At 59.4% G+C, this 23968-nt stretch overlaps 1 protein-coding gene across 3 annotated transcripts in view; it reads left to right on the top strand.

Annotated features, from left to right (window-relative positions):
• The window catches only part of DNAH1 (dynein axonemal heavy chain 1), a 90413-nt gene that overhangs the window by 63587 nt on the left and 2858 nt on the right, over window positions 1–23968 (top strand). For 2 of the 3 annotated variants that reach the window (XM_086367542.1, XM_086367543.1), the window contains 37 exons: window positions 746–923; window positions 1628–1822; window positions 1911–2030; window positions 2256–2414; window positions 2581–2688; window positions 3801–3941; window positions 4085–4245; window positions 4633–4790; window positions 5087–5260; window positions 5993–6031; window positions 7122–7300; window positions 8561–8791; window positions 9433–9629; window positions 10036–10171; window positions 11098–11306; window positions 11538–11709; window positions 12472–12663; window positions 13040–13150; window positions 14156–14341; window positions 14761–14952; window positions 16073–16240; window positions 16331–16522; window positions 16706–16837; window positions 17311–17436; window positions 18047–18166; window positions 18292–18441; window positions 18531–18691; window positions 19538–19763; window positions 19893–20088; window positions 20426–20577; window positions 21215–21411; window positions 21667–21811; window positions 22064–22222; window positions 22309–22440; window positions 22762–22932; window positions 23027–23206; window positions 23649–23825. In XM_086367542.1, the coding sequence (XP_086223668.1) occupies window positions 746–923; window positions 1628–1822; window positions 1911–2030; window positions 2256–2414; window positions 2581–2688; window positions 3801–3941; window positions 4085–4245; window positions 4633–4790; window positions 5087–5260; window positions 5993–6031; window positions 7122–7300; window positions 8561–8791; window positions 9433–9629; window positions 10036–10171; window positions 11098–11306; window positions 11538–11709; window positions 12472–12663; window positions 13040–13150; window positions 14156–14341; window positions 14761–14952; window positions 16073–16240; window positions 16331–16522; window positions 16706–16837; window positions 17311–17436; window positions 18047–18166; window positions 18292–18441; window positions 18531–18691; window positions 19538–19763; window positions 19893–20088; window positions 20426–20577; window positions 21215–21411; window positions 21667–21811; window positions 22064–22222; window positions 22309–22440; window positions 22762–22932; window positions 23027–23206; window positions 23649–23825 (6022 nt within the window). Of the gene's footprint in view, window positions 1–745; window positions 924–1627; window positions 1823–1910; window positions 2031–2255; window positions 2415–2580; window positions 2689–3497; window positions 3616–3800; window positions 3942–4084; window positions 4246–4632; window positions 4791–5086; window positions 5261–5992; window positions 6032–7121; window positions 7301–8560; window positions 8792–9432; window positions 9630–10035; window positions 10172–11097; window positions 11307–11537; window positions 11710–12471; window positions 12664–13039; window positions 13151–14155; window positions 14342–14760; window positions 14953–16072; window positions 16241–16330; window positions 16523–16705; window positions 16838–17310; window positions 17437–18046; window positions 18167–18291; window positions 18442–18530; window positions 18692–19537; window positions 19764–19892; window positions 20089–20425; window positions 20578–21214; window positions 21412–21666; window positions 21812–22063; window positions 22223–22308; window positions 22441–22761; window positions 22933–23026; window positions 23207–23648; window positions 23826–23968 lie in introns of those variants that run through there. The other variant, XM_086367544.1, reaches the window with a different exon arrangement.

Here is a 23968-nt window from a genome sequence, read left to right as displayed (position 1 = left end):
AGTCACCTGTCTTTCTGAACATGGGCCTGTCCAGCTTCCCCCGTTTCTGGTGAAGGGTCTCAATCACAGCCACTCCAGGCTCTTATGTGGGCAGGTCGGGGTCCGGGGACCAGATCAGAAAAATGCCCTTCGACCCACCCACTTCCCTCGCGTTTGGTGCCTCTGAAGTCTGAGCCTTCCTGGGTCTGTGGCAGGAACTAGATACTCTTGTGACTCTGCTTTCTCTGAGAGGTCATTTACCCCTTCTCCACCTCTGTGCATCTTCTGGGCCCATGTGGGCCTCTACTTCTGTGTTCCCTCCTCCCCATCTTCCTTTTCTTTTGAGGGTATCACTTTCCATCTTCTTTTAATGTAACTTTAGTGAGGACTCAGCAGGAAGAGGAGGAGAACATGGCAACCCACTCCAGTATTCTTGCCTGGAGAATCCCCATGAACAGAGAAGCCTGGTGGGCTACAGTCTATGGGGTCACAAAGAGTCAAACATGACTGAATGACTAAGCACAGCACAGCAGGGAGAGAATAGAACCACACGTTTTCATTATATCATACTACACCAAAAAGTCCTATTTTCCCTACTATAATTTTTAAATGAATGAAGGTACTTAAGACAAAAAAAAAAAACAAAACCCAGAGCAGGACCAGCCTGGATCCAGGTTTCCCTGGGAGACAGCTGTGCCCTTCCTCCCTGGCACCCACGGCCCTCTGCCTCCAGTGCCCACAGCCCTCTCCTCCCTGGTGGCTGCAGGACAGATGGGATCTTCTCCTCCCTCATCCGGATGGGGGCCATCACCTCCGACACCAGCAAGAAGTGGTACATGTTCGATGGGCCAGTGGACGCCGTCTGGATTGAGAACATGAACACGGTGCTCGACGACAACAAGAAGCTGTGCCTCAGCTCTGGGGAGATCATCAAGCTCACAGAGGTCCGTCTGCCTGTCCACTCACCCCGCTGTCCTCTGCAACTGGGTGGGCCCAGGGGCCACATCAGGCTGGCCAAGCCTCACCACCACACCCACCCCCCCCGCACCCTTTCCTCTCTGGGCCGCGGCACCCTCCCCATCCCCAGGCTCCTGTACCTGAGGCACGTCCCGCACAGCTGCTTGGTGCTTCCCTTGCGGCAGACCCACTTTCTGCAATGCTCTCAGCTCAGGACAAACACCTCAGTCTTAGCTGATGCTGCTCTGTGCTTCCCAGGCCCACTCACAGCCATTTTGGCCCAGATTGGCTCAGGCATCCTGGCAATGTGCCTGGAGTCTGGGGTACAGGTGGTACAGAGGCCAGTGTGACCCTGTGTCCAGGTACACAGGTTGGGGGCTCTGGAGCAGAGCACACAGCTCCCATCAGATCTCCCAAGGGCTCCAGGGACCCCAAAATGCCCTGACCCCAGGCTGGCCAGACGGCTTCCAGGAACCTCCTGACTTAGACTCCTTCCCGAGGCTCCAGCAAGAGCCACATGATCAGCTGAGGCCCAAGGGTTCCTGCCTTTGCCCCTACCCCAGCACTGAGCCTGGCCCACCACCTGCCCCGGGGCCTGCCCACTGTTGCAGGACGGGCAGCCCCTCCCCATGGCCCCACAGCCCTTTCCCCTGCCCTGGGGGCCAGCAGCTCATGCAGTTCATCTCGGCAGGCGATGACCATGATGTTCGAGGTGCAAGACCTGGCGGTGGCCTCCCCAGCCACAGTATCCCGCTGCGGCATGGTGTACCTGGAACCCAGCATCCTGGGGCTCATGCCCTTTGTCGAGTGCTGGCTGAGGCGTATCCCTGCCTTACTCAGGCCCTTTGAGGAGCAGTTCAAGTCCCTCTTTATCTCCTTCCTGGAGGTGAGGGAGCCACAGTGTGCTGGCCCAGGTGGGGGCAGCCGGGTGCTATGGCCAACAGCCACAAGAGTGGGGTGCCCATCCTCTGCAGGAGTCCCTTGCTTTCGTCCGGTCCTCGGTGAAGGAGGTGATCACCTCAACCAACAGCAATCTGACCACGAGTCTCCTCAAGCTGCTGGACTGCTTCTTCAAGCCCTTCCTGCCCAAAGAAGTGAGACTCTGAGTTGTGGACTGCAGCCTGCTCCTTCCTGCCCTGCTTGCCTCACCCAAGGGCCCCGAATCCCAAGTCCAGCTTCCTGGAAGAGAGAATCGGATTGGCTCACATGGTTCATGGGACACCCCCGTCCAGTCTGCTGCAGAGGCCAAGGGACGACCCCCACCCCCACCCCCCTGGCTTCCTCAGGTCGTTCAGTTCTGTTCCCGCCTCTGTCCCCAGGGCCTCAAGAAGATGCCGCCCGAGAAGCTGAGCCGCATCCCTGAGCTGATCGAGCCCTGGTTCATCTTCTCCCTCATCTGGAGTGTGGGTGCCACGGGGGACAGCACCAGCCGTAACAACTTCAGCCACTGGCTCAGGATCAAAATGAAGACGGAAAACGTGAGAGGCAGCCGCCCCTGGGCTGGGCTCCAAGGGCTGGGACGTGTATGCTGAATGCTGGGTGTTGTGGGGCTGTCCCCCAGGCCCAGGGCCCCAGGGACAACAAGTAGCCACGTAAGCGACTGGGCCTCATCACCTGTTTTTTTTCTCCCCCGATCCCTCGCAGGTGGCCTTGCTCTTCCCAGAGGAGGGGCTGGTGTTTGATTATAGGCTGGAGGACGGTGGCATCAGCAGCACCAGTGATGACGACGACGAGGAGGAGGAGGGCAAGCAGGTGACGGAGGCCTGGTCCCAGGACCAGCACGGGGAGCAGGGAGGGGAGGGAGGCGGTCAGGTGGTAGCTGTCCTACTCAATGGCTGCAGAGAGGAGGCCTTGCTGATGGCCACACGTGTCATGCTGGGGTTATTTGCGTCATCTCGTGAATCCTCACAGACCCACAGGGTGGTTACTAGTGGGTCCATTTCCCAAACAAGGAAACTGGGGCTCAGAACAGTCATACCCAGCTAGTCGGTGTCAGAGCTGGCCTTGAACCTGGGACTGGGGGATGACAGAGTGCCTCCCTTCTCAACCATGTGCACTGCCTGTCCCATCTTGCTGCTGAGCCCAGGGATTCATCAACTTGGTTCTACTTAAGAGCCCCATTTGCCCAGGGGTGGGGCTCCCCAAGAGTGGAGGAGTAAGCCCCCATGGCCTGTCTCAGTGTCCCCATCACTCCTCTCAGCCAGCAAGGGCTCCATGAACCTACCCTCGTGGCATCAGGACCCCAGCCCAGAAGGAGGAGTGGCCAGAGAGGCACCTCAGAGGTGGTCGCCACACACGGTCCTGCTGGGGGTCTCACACATGAGTCTAACCATCAGTACCATCCCCAGTGGGACATGTTGATTTGACCACAGAGAGGAAGGTCTACAAGTTGAGTCAGGGCTGAGGGTGGGTGAAGGGATTCGTGCAGTTGGGGATGGCAGGGGAGACCAGGCCAGGTGACTTCTCAGTATCCAGGTGATGCCAGTCCCACAGTTGTGGCCCCCATAGGCTTGGGAAGCCTAAAGTTAACAGCAAAGATCTTTGCATTCTGGGTTGTCCAGTTCCCGGAGGACTTCCCTCATATGCAGAGACCCAGGGACTGGCCCCACTGGAGGTAAACTGGATGCGGTGAAGCCTTCACTCGGGCAGCTGTGTGCAGAGAGCCCCGGATTCCTGGAGGTTTGTTCCGGGAGTCCCCCACCCTGTGCATAAAGCAGAGCAGAGGGACTCCTATTTCTACCAGAAGCAGCCCCTCCGCTGGGCCCTCTTGCCCGACCGTGCAGCTCCTTGCCCTCTTGGTACATTCAGCCTGGACGGGAACGAGGAGAGGTTTCAGGCCCGGCCTGTGCCTGCTGTGGTTCCAGGTCGCCTGGGTGAAGTGGATGGACTCCTCCACTACATTCACCATGATGCCAGACACCAACTACTGCAGCATCATCGTGCCAACCACGGACACCATCCAGATGTCCTACCTGCTAGACATGCTGCTCACCAACCACAAGCCCGTGAGTGCCCCCGCCACCCCAGCCCCCCCTCACCCCAAGGCCTAGGCCGGCAGTGACTGGCCTCCCGCACTGACAGGGCAGCAGCTCCCACTGCGCATCGGGCCCTGTGAGGACGCTCTGACCCTGTGACCCCCCTCTCCTAGGTGCTGTGCATCGGGCCCACAGGCACAGGGAAGACCCTCACCATCTCCAACAAGCTCCTCAAAAACCTGCCTCTGGAATACATCAGCCACTTCCTCACCTTCTCTGCCCGCACCTCGGCCAACCAAACGCAGGACCTCATCGACAGCAAGCTGGACAAGAGGCAGGCCCCTGGCTCCTTCCAGGGTCCCCATGTCCCCCAGCCTGGCTCAGCCAGCTTCTGTGTCCCCTCCCCTCCTGGGTGGGCCCTAGGTGCCCTTGTACCCTTCTTCTATCAGGATTCCCCTGAGCCCTTCTGTGGGCACCCTCCCTGGGCCGGGCACTTGGGTAGGGCTTGTTATCCGTCTGCCTGGAGGCAAGACTCAGGGCAGCCAGATGTGATGTCCCAGGACACTCAGAATGTGACAAGGAGCTCCTCAAGAGGCCCAGCAATCTGGGGGAGGCTGAAGTCAGTGAGGGCCTCCCAGAGGTGGAGCTGCCATCCTGCAGCCTTGGACTCCCTGAGCACCTGGTGCCGTGTGCCCTGGGCTCACACAGCCCCTCCCCGCAGGCGGAAAGGTGTGTTCGGGCCGCCCCTGGGGCGCAACTTCATCTTCTTCATCGATGACCTGAACATGCCAGCCTTGGAGACCTATGGCGCCCAGCCACCCATTGAGCTGTTGCGCCAGTGGATGGACCACGGTGGCTGGTATGACCGCAAGATCATCGGTGCGTGTGTTCAGCCTGGGCCAGGGGATGGGGTGGGGTGTGCTGACTCATAGAGGGTCCACAAAAGTGTCCTAATCTCTTTTAAAAGCAAGGGGAAAATGAACATTTTCCCAGAGCACTTAAAATGTATGATATTAACACGTTTGTCTATATTACTAATGCTGTTGTAAAGTATAACTAAAAAAAAAATTTTTTTTAATGGAGGAGGAGGCCCATGAAGGTGGAAGTGCTCAGGGCCTACAGAAGCCTTAATGTAGCCCCTGGCAGGGGCTTCTGACTTCCTACTCCCACTCCAGGAGCCTTCAAGCAGCTGGTGGACATCAACTTTGTCTGTGCCATGGGCCCCCCTGGTGGAGGCAGAAATGCCATCACCCCACGGTTGACCCGCCACTTCAACTACCTGTCCTTTGCTGAGATGGATGAGGTCAGCAAGAAGCGCATCTTCTCCACCATCCTGGGCAGTTGGGTGGGTAAGTACCAGGCAGGAGTGGGGGAGGCTGTGGGCTCCAGCAGAAGCCCAGGTCCAATGAGCCACGCTGGGAAGAGCAGGGTGGCTGAACCACTGGCTCCACCCTTTACTCAGCTCTGTTATCTTGGGCCAGTTCATGAACCTCTCTGGGCCAGAGTTTCTTCATCTAAAATGGGTGACAATATTAGGGCCATCACCCCAAGTTGTGAAGGTTAAATAAGACACTGCATGTAGAGCATCTGGTATGAAGCTGGCACATGGAAACTGCTGAATATGTGATTTATACATATACAAACATGTACGTTCACCCATATAAGCACACACACATATTTTAGAATCTCTGGTGGAGAGATGTTATTGATACTTTTGAACATGAGGAAATACCACCAAGATAGAGTGAACAAAGTGGTCCTCATCTTCCGTGAGGCTTGAAGAAAGGTCCGCCCCAGGATGCAGTTTCCCCAACCAGTCCACTTCCCACCAAGAACACACTCTGACCTTTGAACTCCACTTGGCGCTGTGCCAGGTGGTGGGTGAGGGGAGTCAGGCTTTCCCTCCTCCGGCCTGCCAGAGCTTGCCTCCATGCCCAGCTTAGGGGTGGGGCCGTGTGGCTCTGAGGAGGGGATGGTGGTCAGGGGCTGCTCTGGGGCTGCTCAGCTGGGAATAGCCGGTCAAGGTGGGCAGCAAGTGGCTCACCTAACTCTGAGCCCTTGTCTCTCCCTCAACCCTCTAGATGGACTCCTCGGAGAAAAGAGTTACCGGGAGCCTGTGCGTAAGTGTAGTGCCCAGTACCCTGGGCAGGGCCTGGAGGGGGCAAGGGCCCTTGTACCAGGGGCAGCCCTGGACTCAAGTTGGATGTGGCTGAGGCTTGGGTCCCAGGGGCCACAGTGAGCCCTCCTCAGGCTCCTGTAGGGACCTCAGGACAGTGTCGGAGCAAAGGTCGCCCCGCACCGACAGCCTCCATAGGGTCAGTCACCTGTTGCGTGGCTGGTCAGGGCCTGGGCCCATGCCCATATGATAGTAGAAGCAAGGTGAGTGTCCCTCCTCCAGTTCTGAGCCTGCTTGGCCCCTCAAGGCTTCAGGTCTCTGTTCCTATGCACTCTTGAACAAGGCCTCCCCAGCATTTATATCAAATGTCCCAACCCAGCTTATTCAGTCTCCTGTTAACTGGTCAGAGTCTGTCTTCCTCACCAAGAATGTCAGCTTATTGGGGTAAGAAGTGTGTCTGCGGGGGCCACCCCCTGTGCCCAGCACCTAAAACAGTCCCCATGTTAACAGAGGAGCCCATGTTAGGGCTAGTGAGCCCTTCTGCCCCTTCTTTGCTTTTTTTCCTCTTTGTGGAGGCTCCCTCTGCCCCAAATTCCCCCTGACAGAATGTTGGTTCCCAGCAAAAAACTGGATAGTTTTCAGAGCACAAGCAAATAGATTGTGTTAGTGGTAAAAATGCAAGGGGGTGATAAGCCCCCAAAGTCCTGGCTGAGCCCACGCTTCCACACCCACGGCAGTGCACTCCTTACCTCCATGTGGGCCATGCACCCCTCCCCATGCATGGCTCCAAGCAGCGCGTTTCATCCAGGTCTGATCCCTTTAGTGTCTCCAATTCCACAACTGTATCCCAGCACCCCAACACAGGGACAGGCTAGGTCAGTGATAAAGATATAAAAGTGGGGCGCTCCCAGCGAGAGATTCCTCACCCCGTGGTGGGGGTCGCCAGGAAGACCTTGTCAGAGTTAGCATCTGAGAGGGCTGCGGGGGTGGGGGGTGGGCGGTCCAAGCCTGCAGGCTGGGGAAAGGCGTGTGCGGAGGACACAGCCCCGGATCTGCAGGGGCCGTGACCCAGGTCTGCTCTCCCGTTCCTTTAGCTGGGGCCCCCAACATCGCCCACTTCACGGATCCCCTCGTGGAAGCCACCATCATGGTGTACTCCACCATCACCTCCCAGCTGCTGCCCACCCCGGCCAAGTCCCACTACACCTTCAACCTGCGGGATCTCTCCAAGGTCTTCCAGGGAATGCTCATGGCCGACCCAGCCAAGGTCGAGGTGAGGACTGGTGGGCCCCCTCCCCAAGTGTCCAGTAGCGAGTGCCCACACTGCCCTCATGGTCCTCCCAGGACCCCAGTTTTAGGCCTTCCTGATCAACTCCTCAGCCTTGATCTGGTCAGGCCCTGCGGCTGGGGGCAGAACTTGGCATCGGCAGGTGCCAAGCCCCCAGGAGCTTCATGCAGCTGAGTCCCATCTTGCTGGTGAAATCCATGCCTAGGATAGTGGTTGTGATGGGGCCACACAAAAGCAGGAGCCAGGCCCTGGCAAGGCTTGGTGGGTTCCTGATGGCAGCCCAGGGTATGAGAAAACTGGGGGCAGAGTCCATGGGATGCCTTCTAGGAACCGAAGGTGCCAGGGGGAAGGAGCAGAAGTGCAGCAGGGGGCAGTGTCAAGGGTGCTGGGTGCCTGTGCAGCTCTGTGGCTGCAGCGAGAGAGAGTCCTGGAGGTGATGGGAGCCGGGGTTGGGGAGGGTGCAGATGTGCACTTTGGAATGGGGGATGGATGGGTCAGTGTGTGCTGGCCCGATGTCTAAGGGACAGGGTGAACAGGAAGGAAACTAGCCATAGCCCTCCAAGCTCCAGGCAAAGGGGTCGAGAGAAGAGCCTGGGGGCTTCCTGAGGCTGGTCCCATCACCCGGGGAGAGGCGGGCAAGTCAGCATGGACGTGGCAGCAGGATGTGGACAGTGTCAGAGGGGGCTTGGGGGCCAAGTGAGGGGTTAGATGTGGGGTGTCAGGAAGGTTTAAGGAGTCAGGCATCCCTCCCAGGCTCTGGGTTTGGGGAGCTGTGGGGACTCTGAAAACTGTGCTAAGTCACTTCAGTCATGCCTGACTCTTTGTGACCCCATGGACTATAGCCTGCCAGGCTCTTCTGTCCAAGGGATTCTCCAGGCAAGAATACTGGAGCAGGTTGCCATTTCTTTCTTTCTCTGGGGGATCTTCCTGACCCAAGGATCAAACTTGAGTCTCTATGTCTCCTGTATTGGCAAGCGTGTTCTTTAACACTAGTACCACCTGGGAAGCCTGGGGTGAGGGGGGACCCTGAAGCTAAAGGAGCTGGGTGCCCAGCTGGCACAGCTGGGCCTGAAGCTGGGGGTGGCAGTGGGGAGACCAGGGCAGCAGTATGTGGACTGCATCCTCCATGGGTCAGCAGACACTCAGGGTCCTGCTGGGTCCCAGTGGGAGAGCCAGGCCCAGGTCAGGGCCCCTGGGGCATTGAGAGGTGGCTGAGGGCGGGCACTGACGCCAGGGTGGCCGCAGGACAAGGTGCAGCTGCTGCGCCTGTGGTACCACGAGAACTGCCGCGTGTTCCGCGACCGCCTGGTGAACGACGAGGACCGTGGCTGGTTCGACAAGCTCCTGGAGAGCCACATGGATGAGTGGGAGGTGGGCTTTGAAGAGGTCTGCCCCTTCCAGCCCATCCTCTACGGGGACTTCATGTCGCCGGGCTCCGACGTCAAGTCCTACGAGCTCATCACCAATGAGAGGAAGGTGAGGGTCCTGCTGGGGCCCTAGCCCTGGGACCCCGGCCCTCTGTGGCCGCTGCTAAGAGACCAGCACCCTCTGACCAGAGGGTTGGACACTGGTCTGGAAGGCCAGCTCGGAGACTTCAGCAGTTGCCCCTCTGAGTCCCCATCTCCTCACCTGTCAAATGGATGCAGAAGGCCCCACTTGGCCCTTTCCTGAGGGCAAGCCTATGGTTCAGCTGAGACTGGCTCCATAATTGGGGACCCGTTTGAGGGGCTGTCATCCACCCACAGAGCTGCAGCAGGGCCCCTGGGGCCACGAGTCTTGAGTCAAGACCCCAGGGTGGCAGGATGAAGCTGGAGTGGGTGGGGCTCCTGATGGTTTCTCCCCACAGAGATCCTCTCTAGTTCTCAGTAGCTCTCGTGGGGCCCCAGGTTGGTACATCCTGGGGAGCCCTGGAGGCAGCAGGCAGCTCTCTGACCCCACCCTCAGGCCTCGGTGTGTCGGACAGGTCAGGCCTCATTCACCCGGCATCTGAAGGCCCACCATCCCTCCATGCCAAAGGAGCACAGGGAAGGGGGGGATATCCTCCCTGTCGGGGGTGACAGGGCACACAGGGACAGGAGGAGGACCCAGCTGTTCTCATTCCCCGCCCCCCACCCCAGATGATGCAGGTGATCGAGGAGTACATGGACGACTACAACCAGATCAACACAGCCAAGCTGAGGCTGGTGCTCTTCATGGACGCCATGAGTCATGTCTGCCGCATCAGCCGCACCCTGCGCCAGGCACTGGGCAACGCACTCCTCCTGGGCGTGGGCGGCAGCGGCCGCAGCTCCCTCACGAGACTGGCCTCGCACATGTGAGGGCCCCCAGGCATGGTGGGCGGTGGGTGGCTTGGGGCAGACTCATGTCCATCCCTGTCCTTCCTCATGTTCCGCACTGGGGCAGACCCACTTGGCCCACAGGCTTCTAGAAGGCCTGGGCTCCGAGGAGAGGCAGCAGCAGGGCCCTGTGATGCTGTGGGGAAGGCAGCGGGTAGCTGCAGGCATCCAGGAGGGCTTCCTGGAGGAGGTGGCCATGGGCCTTCTCTCTGAATCAGAGCTTGGCAGATGGAAGGGAAGGGCATTCCGGGCCGAGGGAGCAGCCTCAGCAAAGGCCTGGAGGCCAGAGAGCAGGTTGAGGGCCAAGGAGTCAGCAAGTCTGCCCAGGACGATAGCAGATGGCTCAGGTGAAGCCTTGAACTCTCTACCCAAACACTGTCTCAGGGCCGAGTTCGAGTGCTTCCAGATCGAGCTGTCTAAGAACTACGGCATGACGGAGTGGCGTGATGACGTCAAGAAGGTCTTGCTCAAGGCTGGCTTGCACAACCTGCCCATCACCTTCCTGTTCTCAGATACCCAGGTGCCACTACATGGGCAGTGGGCGGGGTCTGGGGTGAGCGGGATACCACTCACCCCAGCATGCCATCCAGAATGGTGGTCAGTCTTTTGAGTCCAGGTCCCTGTTAGTGGGGGTGGATCTTGGGAGGAATGGCTGTAAGATGGGCAGGGGGTCAAACCCAGCCTGTCAGAACGGGGGGGTGGTGGGCATAGATCATGGTTATCCCCAGAGGTAAAGAAGGCCCCTGGCGCCATGGCTGACCACAGGCAGAACCACACTCACTGGTCAATGGCTTCTGACCTCAAAGACCACAGGACTGGTGCCTACAGTGCTGGGCCCACAGCTTCCTTCCTAGGGCTACTCCATCTGGAGCTCCCTAGGTGTGAAGCCTCTTCCAGGGCTGAGAAGAGGAGAGGTTGTGGGTCCGGGACCTCAAGACAGACAGGGCAGCACTTCAACCTGACTGGCATTTGGGGTTGGGCTGAAACTGAAGCCCCAGAAGGCTCCCAGCCAGCCCTGCTCTTCTATCTGGGGCTCCCCTTATGTAGTCAGGCGAGAGAAGGTGCCTTCTGGCACTGGCCAGGCCCTGGCCATATGAGATAGGCAAGGACCTGTTTCTGCCTGTGGCCTGGTTTTCTCCGGTGGATTAAACTGTGAGATGTGGAGAGGCCCAGCAAGAGAGGAGGAAGACACTGCATGTCGCACCCAGGACCCAGGCCCTTCCATAGCCAAGCACCGATGTTCAGAGTCTCTGCTGCAGGGCGGGTCTGGGTGTGAGTCCTTGACCACGACTTGGGAGGTCACCTGTGTAACCCTGGGCTTCTCTGAGCCTAGAGGCACTGTCTGTGGAAGGGGTCTGCTGCTAAGGTTCAAGGAGACCAGGGTCGTGGAGCCCAACACCCCAGGGCCATCATCAAGGTTCATTTCCTCCACCCTGCTCTCCCCAGATCAAGAATGAGTCATTCCTGGAGGACATTAACAATGTCCTGAACTCGGGCGACATTCCCAACCTCTACAACATGGATGAGCAAGACCAGATCATGAACACCATGCGGCCGTACATCCAGGAGCAGGGCCTGCAGCCCACCAAGGCCAACCTCATGGCTGCCTACACTGGGCGTGTGCGCAGCAGCATCCACCTGGTGCTGTGCATGAGGTTCGGGCGGCCCCGCAGCCTCACGGGACAGTGGTTGGGGTGGGGGAGCACCCGGGCCTGCCATGCGGGGAAGTGGCCTGGGCCTGCCCGCCACGCCACTGGGCCCAGGCTGCTCTGCTCCTGTGTCCTGGCTTACACACCGCAGGGCTGTCAAATGACCCTGGGTCCTGGGTTCCTGGAGGGTGGGGGGGTGTCAGTGTTTCAGGGCCTCATTTGAGCCCCTGCCCCCAGCCCCATTGGAGAGGTCTTCCGAGCTCGCCTGAGACAGTTCCCCTCCCTGGTCAACTGCTGTACCATTGACTGGTTTAATGAGTGGCCGGCAGAGGCCCTGGAGTCTGTGGCCATCATGTTCCTGAGTGAGATCCCAGAGCTGGATGCCACCCCCAAAGTAATTGAAGGACTGGTAGGTATCTTGGTGAGGAGAAAGCTCGTGTGAGGAGAGACTGTGTAGATTTGGGCTTGGGGTCACCAAGGTCTGGGTGAGAGTCCCAGGCGCACCGCTTATGGGAAGTCTCCAGGCAGCCAGCTTTACCTGTCTAAGCCTCAGTTTCCTCATCTGTATAATAGGAATATCACAAGGTGGTCACGGTGATGTAGGAGGCTGGACACACAGTTTCACAGTCACCATTATCCTATTCCCAGAGGGTTCCATAGCAGCATCTCTGAAGAGCCCCCTGATACAACCCAGAGACCACAGATGGGTGGGAGGGCTAGATATGTCTAGCCCAACCTAAGAAAGTGACGGTCACCTGAGGGCCAAGAGCTCAGATGAGCCCATTGCTGTTCAGCCATGCTGAGGCCTTGGGGAGGCCTCCCTTCCCCAGCTACAGCCTCCAAAAGGGGCCCCACGTTGGGGCTTTCTGAGCGAGGCAGGTCATAGGGGCTGTGACAAAGACACTGGGCCAAGAGCTGGGATACCTTTAGGCCCAAATTCAAAGTGAACTCTGCCCTTGACAACTGTGTGAACTTGAAAACGCCTATTGACTTCTCTGAGTCATGGGATTTTTGTCTACAGAGTAGGTGATCTTTAGCTGGAGATCACCTCCTGTGAGAGTGAGTGTGAGGGGCACCTGATTCCCTCCCCAGGCCCAGGCTTCAGTGGCTTCGAGGGCACCCTGGTGCCCCATCTCTACCAGACTGGCATCCTCAATCTCTTTCCCCACAGATTCAGGTCTGCGTGTATATCCACCAGTCGGTGGCCAAGAAGTGTGTCGAGTATCTGGCCGAGCTGGCCCGCCACAACTATGTGACTCCCAAGAGCTACCTGGAGCTGCTCAATATCTTCTCCATCCTTGTTGGGCAGAAGAAACAGGAGCTGAAAACCGCTAAGAACCGCATGAAGAGTGGCCTCGACAAGGTGGGGCCAGGGGTGGGGGCCTCGTGGGCAACCGCTGGCTGCATGTGATTCTGCCCATTCTGTCTCAGCCCTGACTCCACATGACCCCTGTCAGTTGGCAGCCCACAGCGTTTAGATGGGTAGCCTCTTCCCTCGCCGAAAGTGGTGGGCCAAGGGCAAGACCAAAGCAGGTCACCCCAAAGACTTTTAGTGGACTGCTCCCTTCCTCTGGGGCCCCCTGGGCAACCTGGGGGCCCCTGAAGCAGCCAGCCACAGCCTCTCGCTTGTGAATGAATGAGGGCAGCCCTGCAGGGCCCTCTCCCTTGTTCCCCTCCAGGCCTCGCTCTCTGGTCCCTATCACACCTGATTTCCTCTCCGTGCCCCCCCAACCCCTCAGCTGCTGCGCACCGCAGAGGACGTGGCCAAGATGCAGGAGGAGCTGGAGATTATGCGCCCCCTGCTGGAGGAGGCTGCCAGGGACACCACGCTCACCATGGAGCAGATCAAGGTCGGGGGTGCTCCTGGGCTCCCTCCCTGATGGCTGAGCACGTCTGAGGAGGCTCAGCATCCCCACACAGCCACGAGATCCCCAGTGGCCCGGACTCTCGGTGCCCAGATCCCTCATTCAGTCATGCGATCCCTCAACAAATGCTTGCTCAGAACCTATTCTATGCCGGGCACTGCCCTGGGCAGGAGATAGGGTGATGAGCATGACAGACAAATCCAAACCCAATAGTCACAGCACAGGTTGTTGTGAGCAGGAGGGACGCCACAAGCAGTGGTGCAGAGTCTGCCTGAGTCTCCCTCTGAGACCCTCTGAGTCTACACGAGGGCCCGTGTTTAAAGGTTAGTCCTCCAATGGTAAAGAATCTGCCCGCCATGTGGGAGACCCTGGTTCTGATCCCTGGGTCAGGAAGATCCCCTGGAGAAGGGAATGGCAACCCACTCCAGGATTCTTACCTGAAGAATTCCATGGACTCCCAGAGGAGCCTGGGAGGCTATAGTCCATGGGGGTCACTAAGAGTTGAACACAACTGAGTGACTCACACACATACACACACACACACCTCACAGTAGCCTCCGCAGATTCGCATATTCATGATGGCAGTTTTCTGGAAGAAACAATCATGTCCTGCTCTACAAAGGCAGGGGCACTGGAAATGTTTCCAGCAGATGGAAAGGAAATGGCTTGTGGGAGGGGAGCATCTTTCTCTGTCTTGTATGGAGGTGCCCTGTGGGTTTTGGGGGTCCTGCCCCAGGGGCAGTTATGCTCAAGCACGTAAAGCCCAGAGCCCCATGCCAGGCCCATGATGAGCACTCAGGATTGGAAGGGGCTGCTAGCACTCCCAGATCTCCTCAGGCTGTCATAGCCGAGAGGGTCCTTGGAGAATGGGGCATCTCAACCCTCATTCCCTTCCATCTGGGGCGACTGAGACATGAGAGGAGAAAAGGGAGGAGGGCGCGTGGGTCCCTGACTGGCCACCCGTGGGGCCTCGCTACGTCTGGTCCCTAGGTGGACACGGCCATTGCTGAGGAGACCCGGAATTCAGTGCAAGCAGAGGAGATCAAGGCCAATGAGAAGGCCAGGAAGGCACAAGCTATCGCTGATGATGCCCAGAAGGACCTGGATGAGGCTCTGCCAGCCCTGGATGCAGCCCTGGCCAGCTTGCGCAACCTCAACAAGAACGATGTGACTGAGGTAAGTGGCTCGGCCCCTTCTGGGTATCTCTCCTGATGCCTCCTTGGGTTCTGGCCCATAGGCTTTCCTTCGAACATCTCGTGAGCATCATCTGTCAAGAGGTGAGGGCAGAACTAGAGCTTGAACCCAGCTGCCTGCCCTTACCTCCTTGTATCAGCCCCGAGGACCCAGGCAGGTGTCTGAGGAAGGCTCTGCACCCTGAGAAATGACTGTGTAAGGCCTTTAGGCCAGGCCTGGGTACATGGGGGAGCAGTAGTCACCACGGGCTAAGACAGACGTTTGGGGGTCACTGGGCATACCTGTGGGCTGTAGCAGTAGGGACTCAGTTGACGGGACCCACCCTGTCTGTAAGCTGTCCCTGCCTGGGGGTGCCCACTATAAGGGACCTACCCCTTCCCGACTCTTGGCCTGGCCCCCAGGTGCGTGCCATGCAGCGGCCACCGCCAGGCGTGAAGCTGGTCATCGAAGCTGTGTGCATCATGAAGGGCATCAAGCCCAAGAAGGTCCCAGGAGAAAAGCCTGGCTCCAAGGTGGATGACTACTGGGAGCCAGGCAAGGGGCTGCTGCAGGACCCCGGCCGCTTCCTGGAGAGCCTCTTCAAATTTGACAAGGTGCGCGTGCCAGGCCAGCTGGGCACAGAGGCAGGGGGAAGGAACTGTCCCCTCCCCCACAGAGCTGGGCCCTCCATCCCATCTCCCTCTGCCTGCAACACACATAGCCTTGTGGTCACAGAGCAGAGGGGACCAGACCCTGGCCCAGAGGAGCTCTCCAGCTAGGGGGCAGGGGGCAACAGCCCCAGTAGCAGATGGATATTGATGAATCAGGACCTGGGAAGGCCCCAGTGCCCACGGGACCTTAATCACCCACAGTCACTCCAAGGCTCTGCCACCTGGAGAGTCTCTCTCCTGTCGTTTTCTCCCTACAACCCCTGTGGCCCTGGCCAAGACCTTCCCTGGCTGCTCAACTGTCGCCTCTCCCTCGGTCTCAGCACCTGAGATTTAACACCTGTCTGTCTCTGCATTTCTCTCTCTTCCTGTCTGTCTGGGGCTCTCAGTATCCATGGGCATGTGCTCTCACGGGATGGAGCCTACAGCCCTCTTGGAGGTTTCTCTCCACCCACATGGGCCACCCACCACCACCACGTGTCAGTGCTGAAGCCCTGGGCACATCCTAAGGAGGGTAGAGACAATGGCCCATCTCAGTGACAGCTGAACCCCATACAGAGCTCCCCATTCCTCCAATTACGCCAAAGCAGGAGGCTCATGGCCAGCGCTCAGGCTCCCTTGGTCCCAAGCTCTGACCTCTAGGAGCTCATGAACAGTACAGATTCCTGGGTTCATCCTAAACTACAGACCTGTATTCTCCTAGCACAGGTCAAGAGCCCTGAAGGAGTGATGCGCTCTGGGAGTGGGGAGTTTTGCACTTAAACACATGCCTGGTTGGACCTTAGAACCACTCACTCATCTCCACATCAGCCAGGAAGCAGCCCTCGTCTCTAAATGGGTTTTAAATAGGACCTATGTGTTATCAGATCTTGAGGAAGAAAAAATCTCAGATTGTATTCTTTGAAATCCTGGGACAGAAGTTCCTCTTCTTTCCGGCCTTTCTGGGTCATGTTTATTCCCTAGCCTGCCCGGGGCATAGAGGCAAGAGCAGGGTGTACCCCCACCCGCCAGAGTCCTCTCCGTCCTCCCTGGGAAGCGGCCCCAAGCCCATGGTTCCCATCCCCAGGACAACATTGGGGAGGCAGTGATCAAAGCCATCCAGCCATACATCGACAATGAGGAGTTCCAGCCGGCCGCCATCGCCAAGGTGTCCAAGGCCTGCACCTCCATCTGCCAGTGGGTGCGCGCCATGCACAAGTATCACTTTGTGGCCAAGGCCGTGGAGCCCAAGCGGGTGAGCGCTGGGTAGGCCTGGGGCCAGGGGCGGGGGCCTGGGCTCCCCCAGGGGCACCGGGAAAGCTGGCCCTGTTTCCTCTGCCTGCAGCAAGCCTTGCGGGAGGCCCAGGACGACCTGGAGGTGACACAGAGGATCCTGGAGGAGGCGAAGCAGCGCCTGCACGAGGTGGAGGACGGCATTGCCACGATGCAGGCCAAGTACCGAGAGTGCATCGCCAAGAAGGAGGAGCTGGAGCTGAAGTGTGAGCAGTGCGAGCAGCGGCTGGGCCGTGCTGACAAGGTGCGCACCCCTCTGGGGAGGGCCCGCGGGCACGGCCTGCCCCCCATGGGCTGGAGGGGCCTGAGCAGTAGAGGGGGTTGTCCTGGGGTGGCTGTCCCTTCCCTCTCCCCAGCTACCTTGGTCGGGGGGACTGCACCAGGCAGGGACATCCAGGGCCAGCCTCCCCATGGACTGTCCCTGCAGCTCATCAACGGGCTGTCAGACGAGCGGGTGCGCTGGCAGGAGACGGTGGAGAGCCTGGAACACATGCTTGACAGCATCTTCGGGGACGTGCTGGTGGCCGCCGGCTTTGTGGCCTACCTGGGCCCCTTCACAGTGAGGACCGCCCCAGCCCCGCTGTGAGGCCTCACTTCCATAAGTAGTGGCCTGAGGGTGGCTCTTCTCTCACACACTCATTCAACAAACATTTTTTTTTAGATGTCCTGTCTGAGCCAGGAGCCGTTCTGGGTACTGGGGAAAAGGCAGCTTCCAAAACAGCCAGAAATCCTGCCATGCAGGGCTGGCGTTTCTAGACAGAAGGCTGAGCTCGTTCTTCTGGGCTTGCTGTGCACCTCTCCCTCAGTCCTCACAGCTGCCCTGATGGGTGGCAACTGTTGTCATCCCCCCGGTTTCCCTGGGAAGGGGCTGAGAGGTGGGGAGGCCAAGGATGTTCCCTATGGTGGGGCTAGGGCTCAGGCCTCCTGCTCTGCGCGGACCCCTCTGTGCAGCTGCGAGCACTGGGTGCAGAGGAAGTGGGAGGGCATTGTGGCTGTCTCGGTGGGGTAGCTCAGAGTCTGGTGTCTCTCCAGGGCCAGTACCGCACAGTGCTGTATGACAGCTGGGTCAAGCAGCTCGTGGCCCACCGCGTCCCACACACCGCCGAGCCCACGCTGATCGGGACACTGGGGAACCCCGTGAAGATCCGCTCCTGGCAGGTGACCACCCTGTGGGGCTCGAGCAACCGGGCTGGGCCTGCAGTGTGCTCTGGGCTGGGCCAGGAGGCCCCCGCCTGCCTCCCGTCCTCTCTCCTGGGTCTGCTTAGAGGTGCCTTCCCTGAACCTGCCTGGGGCCGGTCAGAGGCTGGTGGGCAGGAGAGGAGAAAGCTGAGTGGCACAGGTGCTGGCTGACTGCAGGCAGAGAGGTCAAAGGGTGCTTGTGAGAGTTGGGAGGGGTAGGAGAGCAGTGTCCAGAGCGCGGGGAGGACAGGTAGAGTTGACACAGGGAGAGAACCAAGAGGCAGTAGGCACAGGCCGGGTGTGGACACAGGCTGGGAGGGCCAGTGGGCTCCAATGGCTCCGTGAAGATGGTCTGACTGAGCTAGGACTCAACAGGCAAAGAAACAAGAGGCCCAGCGAAGGAGGGTGTCAGGAGTCAGCCCATAGCCGGGAGGCAGGTCCTGAGGGCTGAGACCTCGTGTACTGCCCTCCACCCTCAAGAGGATGCAGTAAGGGGAAGGGGTCAGCTGGAGCATGAGGTTGGGGGTAGCTGCTACCCCACCGGGCCTGTTTGTGTGAGCCTCCCCCCACCCAGCCTGGTCCCTCACAGATCGCTGGCCTCCCCAACGACACCCTGTCAGTGGAGAATGGGGTCATCAACCAGTTCTCCCAGCGCTGGACCCACTTCATTGACCCTCAGGGCCAGGCCAACAAATGGATCAAGAACATGGTGAGCCTACCCCTGCCACCACCCCACCCAGCAGGCCTTAGTAGGTGCATGGGGAGTAGCTGAGCCTCAGGCCAGCTCTCAGCCCACACGGACCCTTCCCCGCTCCCTTCACTCCGTGCCCCCAGGAGAAGGACAACGGGCTGGATGTGTTCAAGCTGAGCGACCGCGACTTCCTGCGCAGCATGGAGAATGCCATCCGCTTTGGCAAGCCCTGCCTCCTGGAGAATGTGGGCGAGGAGCTGGATCCCGCCCTGGAGCCCGTGCTGCTCAAGCAGGTGGGCCTGCGGGTGTGGGGGCGGCCCCCTCCCCCTGCCTCACTGGTGGGACCTCAGGCCACAGCGCTCACCCATCCCACCCGCTGCAGACCTACAAACAGCAGGGGAACACGGTGCTGAAGCTGGGGGACACGGTGATCCCCTACCACGAGGACTTCAAGATGTACATCACCACCAAGCTGCCCAACCCCCACTACACACCCGAGATCTCCACCAGACTCACCCTCATCAACTTCACCCTGTCACCCAGGTAAGCCCCTGGCCCCCAGCCCCCCGAGCATCAGCTCTGCCTGGACCTACCTGGCTGCCTCTCTCCCACCCCTGGGCTGAGACTCAGGGATTTTCCCCCTCGGAGACCCCACCAGCTTCCTCACAGGCTGTCTGCATTTCAGGTCATTCCAGCCCTTCCACCAATGCCCCTTACTTCCACTGTTCCCACGTAAGAACCAATGTTCCCCGCTTCCCCCAGTTCATCCTGATCCTGGGTCTGGAGCCCCTCTCCCAGCCTCCCTGGGCAGCGCTAGCCCACCTCATCTGGATGCCCTTTCCCCACAGCCCTCGCTGGGCCCTTGTGCGCTCACCCCAGCGCTGTCCTGGAGCCCCGAGGGGGGGCATACTCTGACTCCCTGCACCCAAGCCCTGTTTCTTGCCCTTGCTGCCCTACACCCAGGCACTGCAGCTTGTGCCAGCCACCCGCACAGAGTGCTAAGGCCTCCCTGACAGTGGCCACTGTGAACCTCTCCACGGATCAGGGGGTGAAAATTCCCTTAAGGCCTGGTCCTCCCCATCACCCATAGTCTCCTCCTGCTGAGAGGGAGTTTCTCAGAGACCCCAGCAGCTCCCGCATTCAACTGCCTGGCCCCTCTTGGGATTCCAGGCTCCCACCTGAGGTCTCACTGAGAAATGATCACTTTGAATCCAGGCTCTGCCTTAGCCCTGCAGCCTGAGGCTGAGGTCAGACCTCCCAGGCTGACTCCAGCAGAGATGCTGGGCTCTTTGGAGCCCCAGGAGCACAGGTAGGCAGGTAAGCAGGCTCGAGGCTGGCCCTCCAGGGCTCACCAGGTGCTACAGACATAATGTCTCCTGCTCCTGGCAGCGGCCTAGAGGACCAGCTGCTGGGCCAGGTTGTGGCTGAGGAGCGGCCCGACCTGGAGGAAGCCAAGAACCAGCTGATTGTCAGTAACGCCAAGATGCGCCAGGAGCTGAAGGACATTGAAGACCAGATCCTGTACCGCCTCAGCTCCTCCGAGGGCAACCCCGTGGATGACATGGAGCTCATCAAGGTGCTGGAGGCTTCCAAGATGAAGGCTGCCGAGATCCAGGTCCACAACTGCCCGCACACCCCTGCCCGCCTCTCCCCGCCTGCCCCAGGCCTGCCCACGTCACCACCCTCTTCTGCCTGCTGCTCTTTGCCAGCCTACCTGACAAGCAGCCTCCTACTGCACCCCCAGGCCAAGGTCAGGATTGCAGAACAGACAGAGAAGGACATTGACCTCACACGCATGGAGTACGTTCCTGTGGCCGTCCGCACCCAGATCCTCTTCTTCTGCGTGTCTGACCTGGCCAACGTGGACCCCATGTACCAGTACTCCCTCGAGTGGTTTCTCAACATCTTCCTCTCGGGCATCGCCAACTCAGAGAGGGCAGGTAACCCTGGCACAGATGCACATGTTGACCCAAACAACCAGGCTCCACCCTGGCACAGAGGTGACACACCTGGATGTGTCACACCAGGATTTCCACAGCAGGCACACACATGTAGACGCACACCCAGGTTCACTGGTACACACCTTCATCAGACTCACCCTACGTACGAACACATACCCCACTCGTAGCCTCCTCGGAGCAAATGCCCCAAGGGGGTGTGCCCCAGACTGCTCCTTTGGCTGCTGGGGAGGCTGGCTGGGCTGGGCTGTGCCCCAGGGATCTTTCTTCTCTGCCCCCCACCCTGTCCCCACACTGCCATCACCCCTCTGCCCTGCAGACAACCTGAAGAAGCGCATTGCCAACATCAACCACTACCTGACCTACAACCTCTACAGCAATGTCTGCCGCAGCCTCTTCGAGAAGCACAAGCTGATGTTCGCCTTCCTGCTGTGTGCCCGCATCATGATGAACCAGGGCAAGATCAACCAGGTGCGTGGCAGAGAGGGAGCTACGGCCCGGTCAAGGACAGATGGCCTGAGGGGTTGCCCTGTTGCCGAGCTGACAGAACAGGGTGGAAGGACAGGGCATATCAGGCAGGAGGGCACAGCAAGGGCAGATGGGCAGAGGCCTCCGGAAACAGTTATTTGCGTGAAACCCCAGGAGGCCCGGGTTAACTGTGACCCAGCAGGCCCTGTGCACAGGCCTTCTCAGCACCTTGAGAGTACTAGTGAGCAGAGACCGTCCTGAGCCTCCCAACTCACGGTCTCATGATTGCCAGGGATTTCGTGGTGTGTTGGGAAGCATTGAGAGTGACCTTCTCCACTGCTTGAGCCCTCACTGTATGCCAGGTGCTGGGCTCACAGCAACCCTCCGACCTACCCCTGTGAAACCCCTGGGAAGCAGAGTCCTGATTCTTCCTACTTTCCAAGTGAGGAAACAGAGGCTCAGAGAGGTCAAATCTTTTGCCTCAGGTCACACAGCCAGGGAAAGGGAAAGAGGTAACGCTAACCCAGACCTGTCGGATTACCACCCGAGTTTTCTGGCTGAGGATGGTAGAGGAGGTTCTGCTGGGTGGGGCGCTGGACCCATGGCTCAGGGCCCGGGCGCCTCCTCTGTCCCTTGCTAGAACGAGTGGCGCTACCTCCTATCTGGAGGCTCCGTTTCCGTCCTGAGTGAGAACCCTGCCCCGGACTGGCTGACAGACCGGGCCTGGAGAGACATCCAGGCGCTCTCCAACCTACCGGCCTTCTCCTCCTTCACCCATGATTTTGTGAAGCACCTGCCGGAATTCCAGGCCATCTTTGACAGCCATGAGCCCCACCGGTGAGCTGGGGCCTGGGGCACAGCAGGGTAGGTGCATCCAGGGAGTGAGACCCAGGTACAGGCTTGCCCTGGGCCTTCTCTGAGGGGCCGCCCAGGGCTGCCCCGCAGCTGTGACTACATCTCTCCCGTGCCCGCAGCCACGCACCCCTGGACACCGCATTCTCCGTGCTGTCCGGCCTCCCCCACCAAGCAGAGAGCCTGTGGCCAGTGTCCTACCACAGGTCAGCTCTCAGGGGGATGTGGGCACTGTTGCAGGGAGCCCTTGCCTGGCATCTGGGACCAATACCTGGACCAGTTCCAGAAGCTGCTGGTCCTCCGCTGCCTACGTGGGGACAAGGTGACCAATGCCATGCAGGACTTTGTGGCCGCCAACCTGGAACCACGCTTCATTGAGCCCCAGGCAAGTGCTGTCAGCCGGCGCCTGGGCTAGTCGCCCCCTGGGACCAGGGTCCTGGCTGCACCTGCATGGACCCCTTTGTAGCCTTGGTCAGCCAGGATCCTTAGCCACCACATGAGGCTCTGAGAGGTTCCAAGTCCCCTCAGGAAGCCCCTTGGGGACCACTCTGGGGGCTCCAGGCGCCTCCTCTCTCGCCCTGGTGGCCTGCCCCTGAGGAGAAGCTCTTGGCGACCCCAGCATCTCTCCGCCCTGCAGACAGCCAACCTGTCACTGGTGTTCAAAGACTCCAACCCCACCACTCCCCTCATCTTCGTGCTGTCGCCGGGCACTGACCCCGCCGCTGACCTCTACAAATTTGCCGAAGAAATGAAGTTCTCCAAGAAGCTCTCTGCCATCTCCCTGGGCCAGGGCCAGGTCAGGGCAAGCGGGTGGTGGAGGAGGAGGGAGCCGGTGGGCTTGGCCAGTGGGTCCCCCATCACTCAGCACTCCTGTCCCCACAGGGCCCTCGGGCAGAAGCCATGATGCGCAGCTCCATAGAGAGGGGCAAGTGGGTCTTCTTTCAGAACTGCCACCTGGCACCGAGCTGGATGCCGGTGCTGGAGCGCCTCATCGAGCACATCAACCCTGACAAGGTACACCAAGGGGCACCAGTACCTTCATCCTGGACAGATGACGCTCAACGAGCGCACCCCACAGTGGGCACTCAGCAAGGGACACGTGTAACATGCGTCAACCAGATTATTCTTCCCAGTAGCCCCTCAGGTCACTGCCGCCAAGGCCACCCAGCACAGAGGTGACCCTGGGACTTGCCGAAGCCCATGTTCCTAACCAGTGGTCCGTCCCAGGGGTAGAGTCAGGCCGAGGGTGGCCCAGGATCCTGGGTAGGGGAGAGCCTGGTGCTGGGGTGGCCACCAGGTATGGGTCTCAGGGCTCATGTGGAGCGTGGCCTCCAGGTGCACCGGGACTTCCGCCTGTGGCTCACCAGCCTGCCTAGCAACAAGTTCCCAGTGTCCATCCTACAGAATGGCTCCAAAATGACCATTGAGCCACCGCGCGGGGTCAAGGCCAACCTCCTCAAGTCTTACAGCAGCCTCAGCGATGAGTTCCTCAACTCCTGTCACAAGGTGAGACACGCTTGGCACAGGACCGCCCCGCCAACGCCACTCCATTTTCATCCCCACCCTTCATGCCCCTCCTCCCCTCCCCCACCTCCGGCAGGTGATGGAGTTCAAGTGCCTGCTGCTGTCTCTGTGTTTGTTCCACGGGAATGCCCTGGAGCGGCGTAAGTTTGGGCCCCTGGGCTTCAACATCCCCTACGAGTTCACAGACGGGGACCTGCGCATCTGCATCAGCCAGCTCAAGATGTTCCTGGACGAGTATGACCACATCCCCTACAAGGTGGGCTGGGTACGGGCTGGTGGGGGGAGCTGGGCGCCTGGGGGCCTGACCCACCCAACCCATTGTTGTTGTTCAGTCGCTCAGTCGTGTCTGACTCTTTGTGACCCCGTGGACCGCAGCATGCCAGGCCTCCCTGTCCTTCACCATCTCCCAGAGCTTGCTCAAACTCACGTCCATTGAGTCGGTGATGCCATCCAACCATCTCATCCTCTGTCATCCCCTTCTCCTCCTGCCCCCAATCCCTCCCAGTATCAGGGTCTTTTCTAATTAGTCAGCTCTTCTCATCAGGTGGCCAAAGTATTGGAGCTTCAGCTTCAGCATCAGTCCTTCCAGTGAATATTCAGGACTGATTTCCTTTGGGATGGACTGGTTGGATCTCCTTGCAGTCCAAGGGACTCTCACGGGTCTTCTCTAACACCACAGCTCAAAACCCACCCCATAGGTCCTTAAGTACACGGCAGGGGAGATCAACTACGGGGGCCGTGTCACTGACGACTGGGACCGCCGCTGCGTCATGAACATCCTAGAGGACTTCTACAGCCCCGAGGTGCTCTTCCCAGAGCATAGCTACAGCGCCTCGGGCGTTTACCACCAGATCCAGCCCACCTACGACCTCAACGTGAGCACACAGCAGGGCTGTGCCCAAGGCGGCCTGCCGGGTGGGGGTCCTGGGGTGCCGTGGAGGGTCCTGGGAGACGTGGCCCCTACCGGCCAGTCACTCTTTTTCATTGACTGATCCATCCCACAAGGATAGCCCTGGAG

Source organism: Bos grunniens, chromosome 22 (genome assembly GCF_055505025.1).
Source record: "Bos grunniens cultivar Pamir isolate PY7600 chromosome 22, Bosgru_T2T1.0, whole genome shotgun sequence".
NCBI classification, from domain to species: domain Eukaryota; kingdom Metazoa; phylum Chordata; class Mammalia; order Artiodactyla; family Bovidae; genus Bos; species Bos grunniens.
This window is presented reverse-complemented; position numbering and strand designations above follow the sequence as displayed.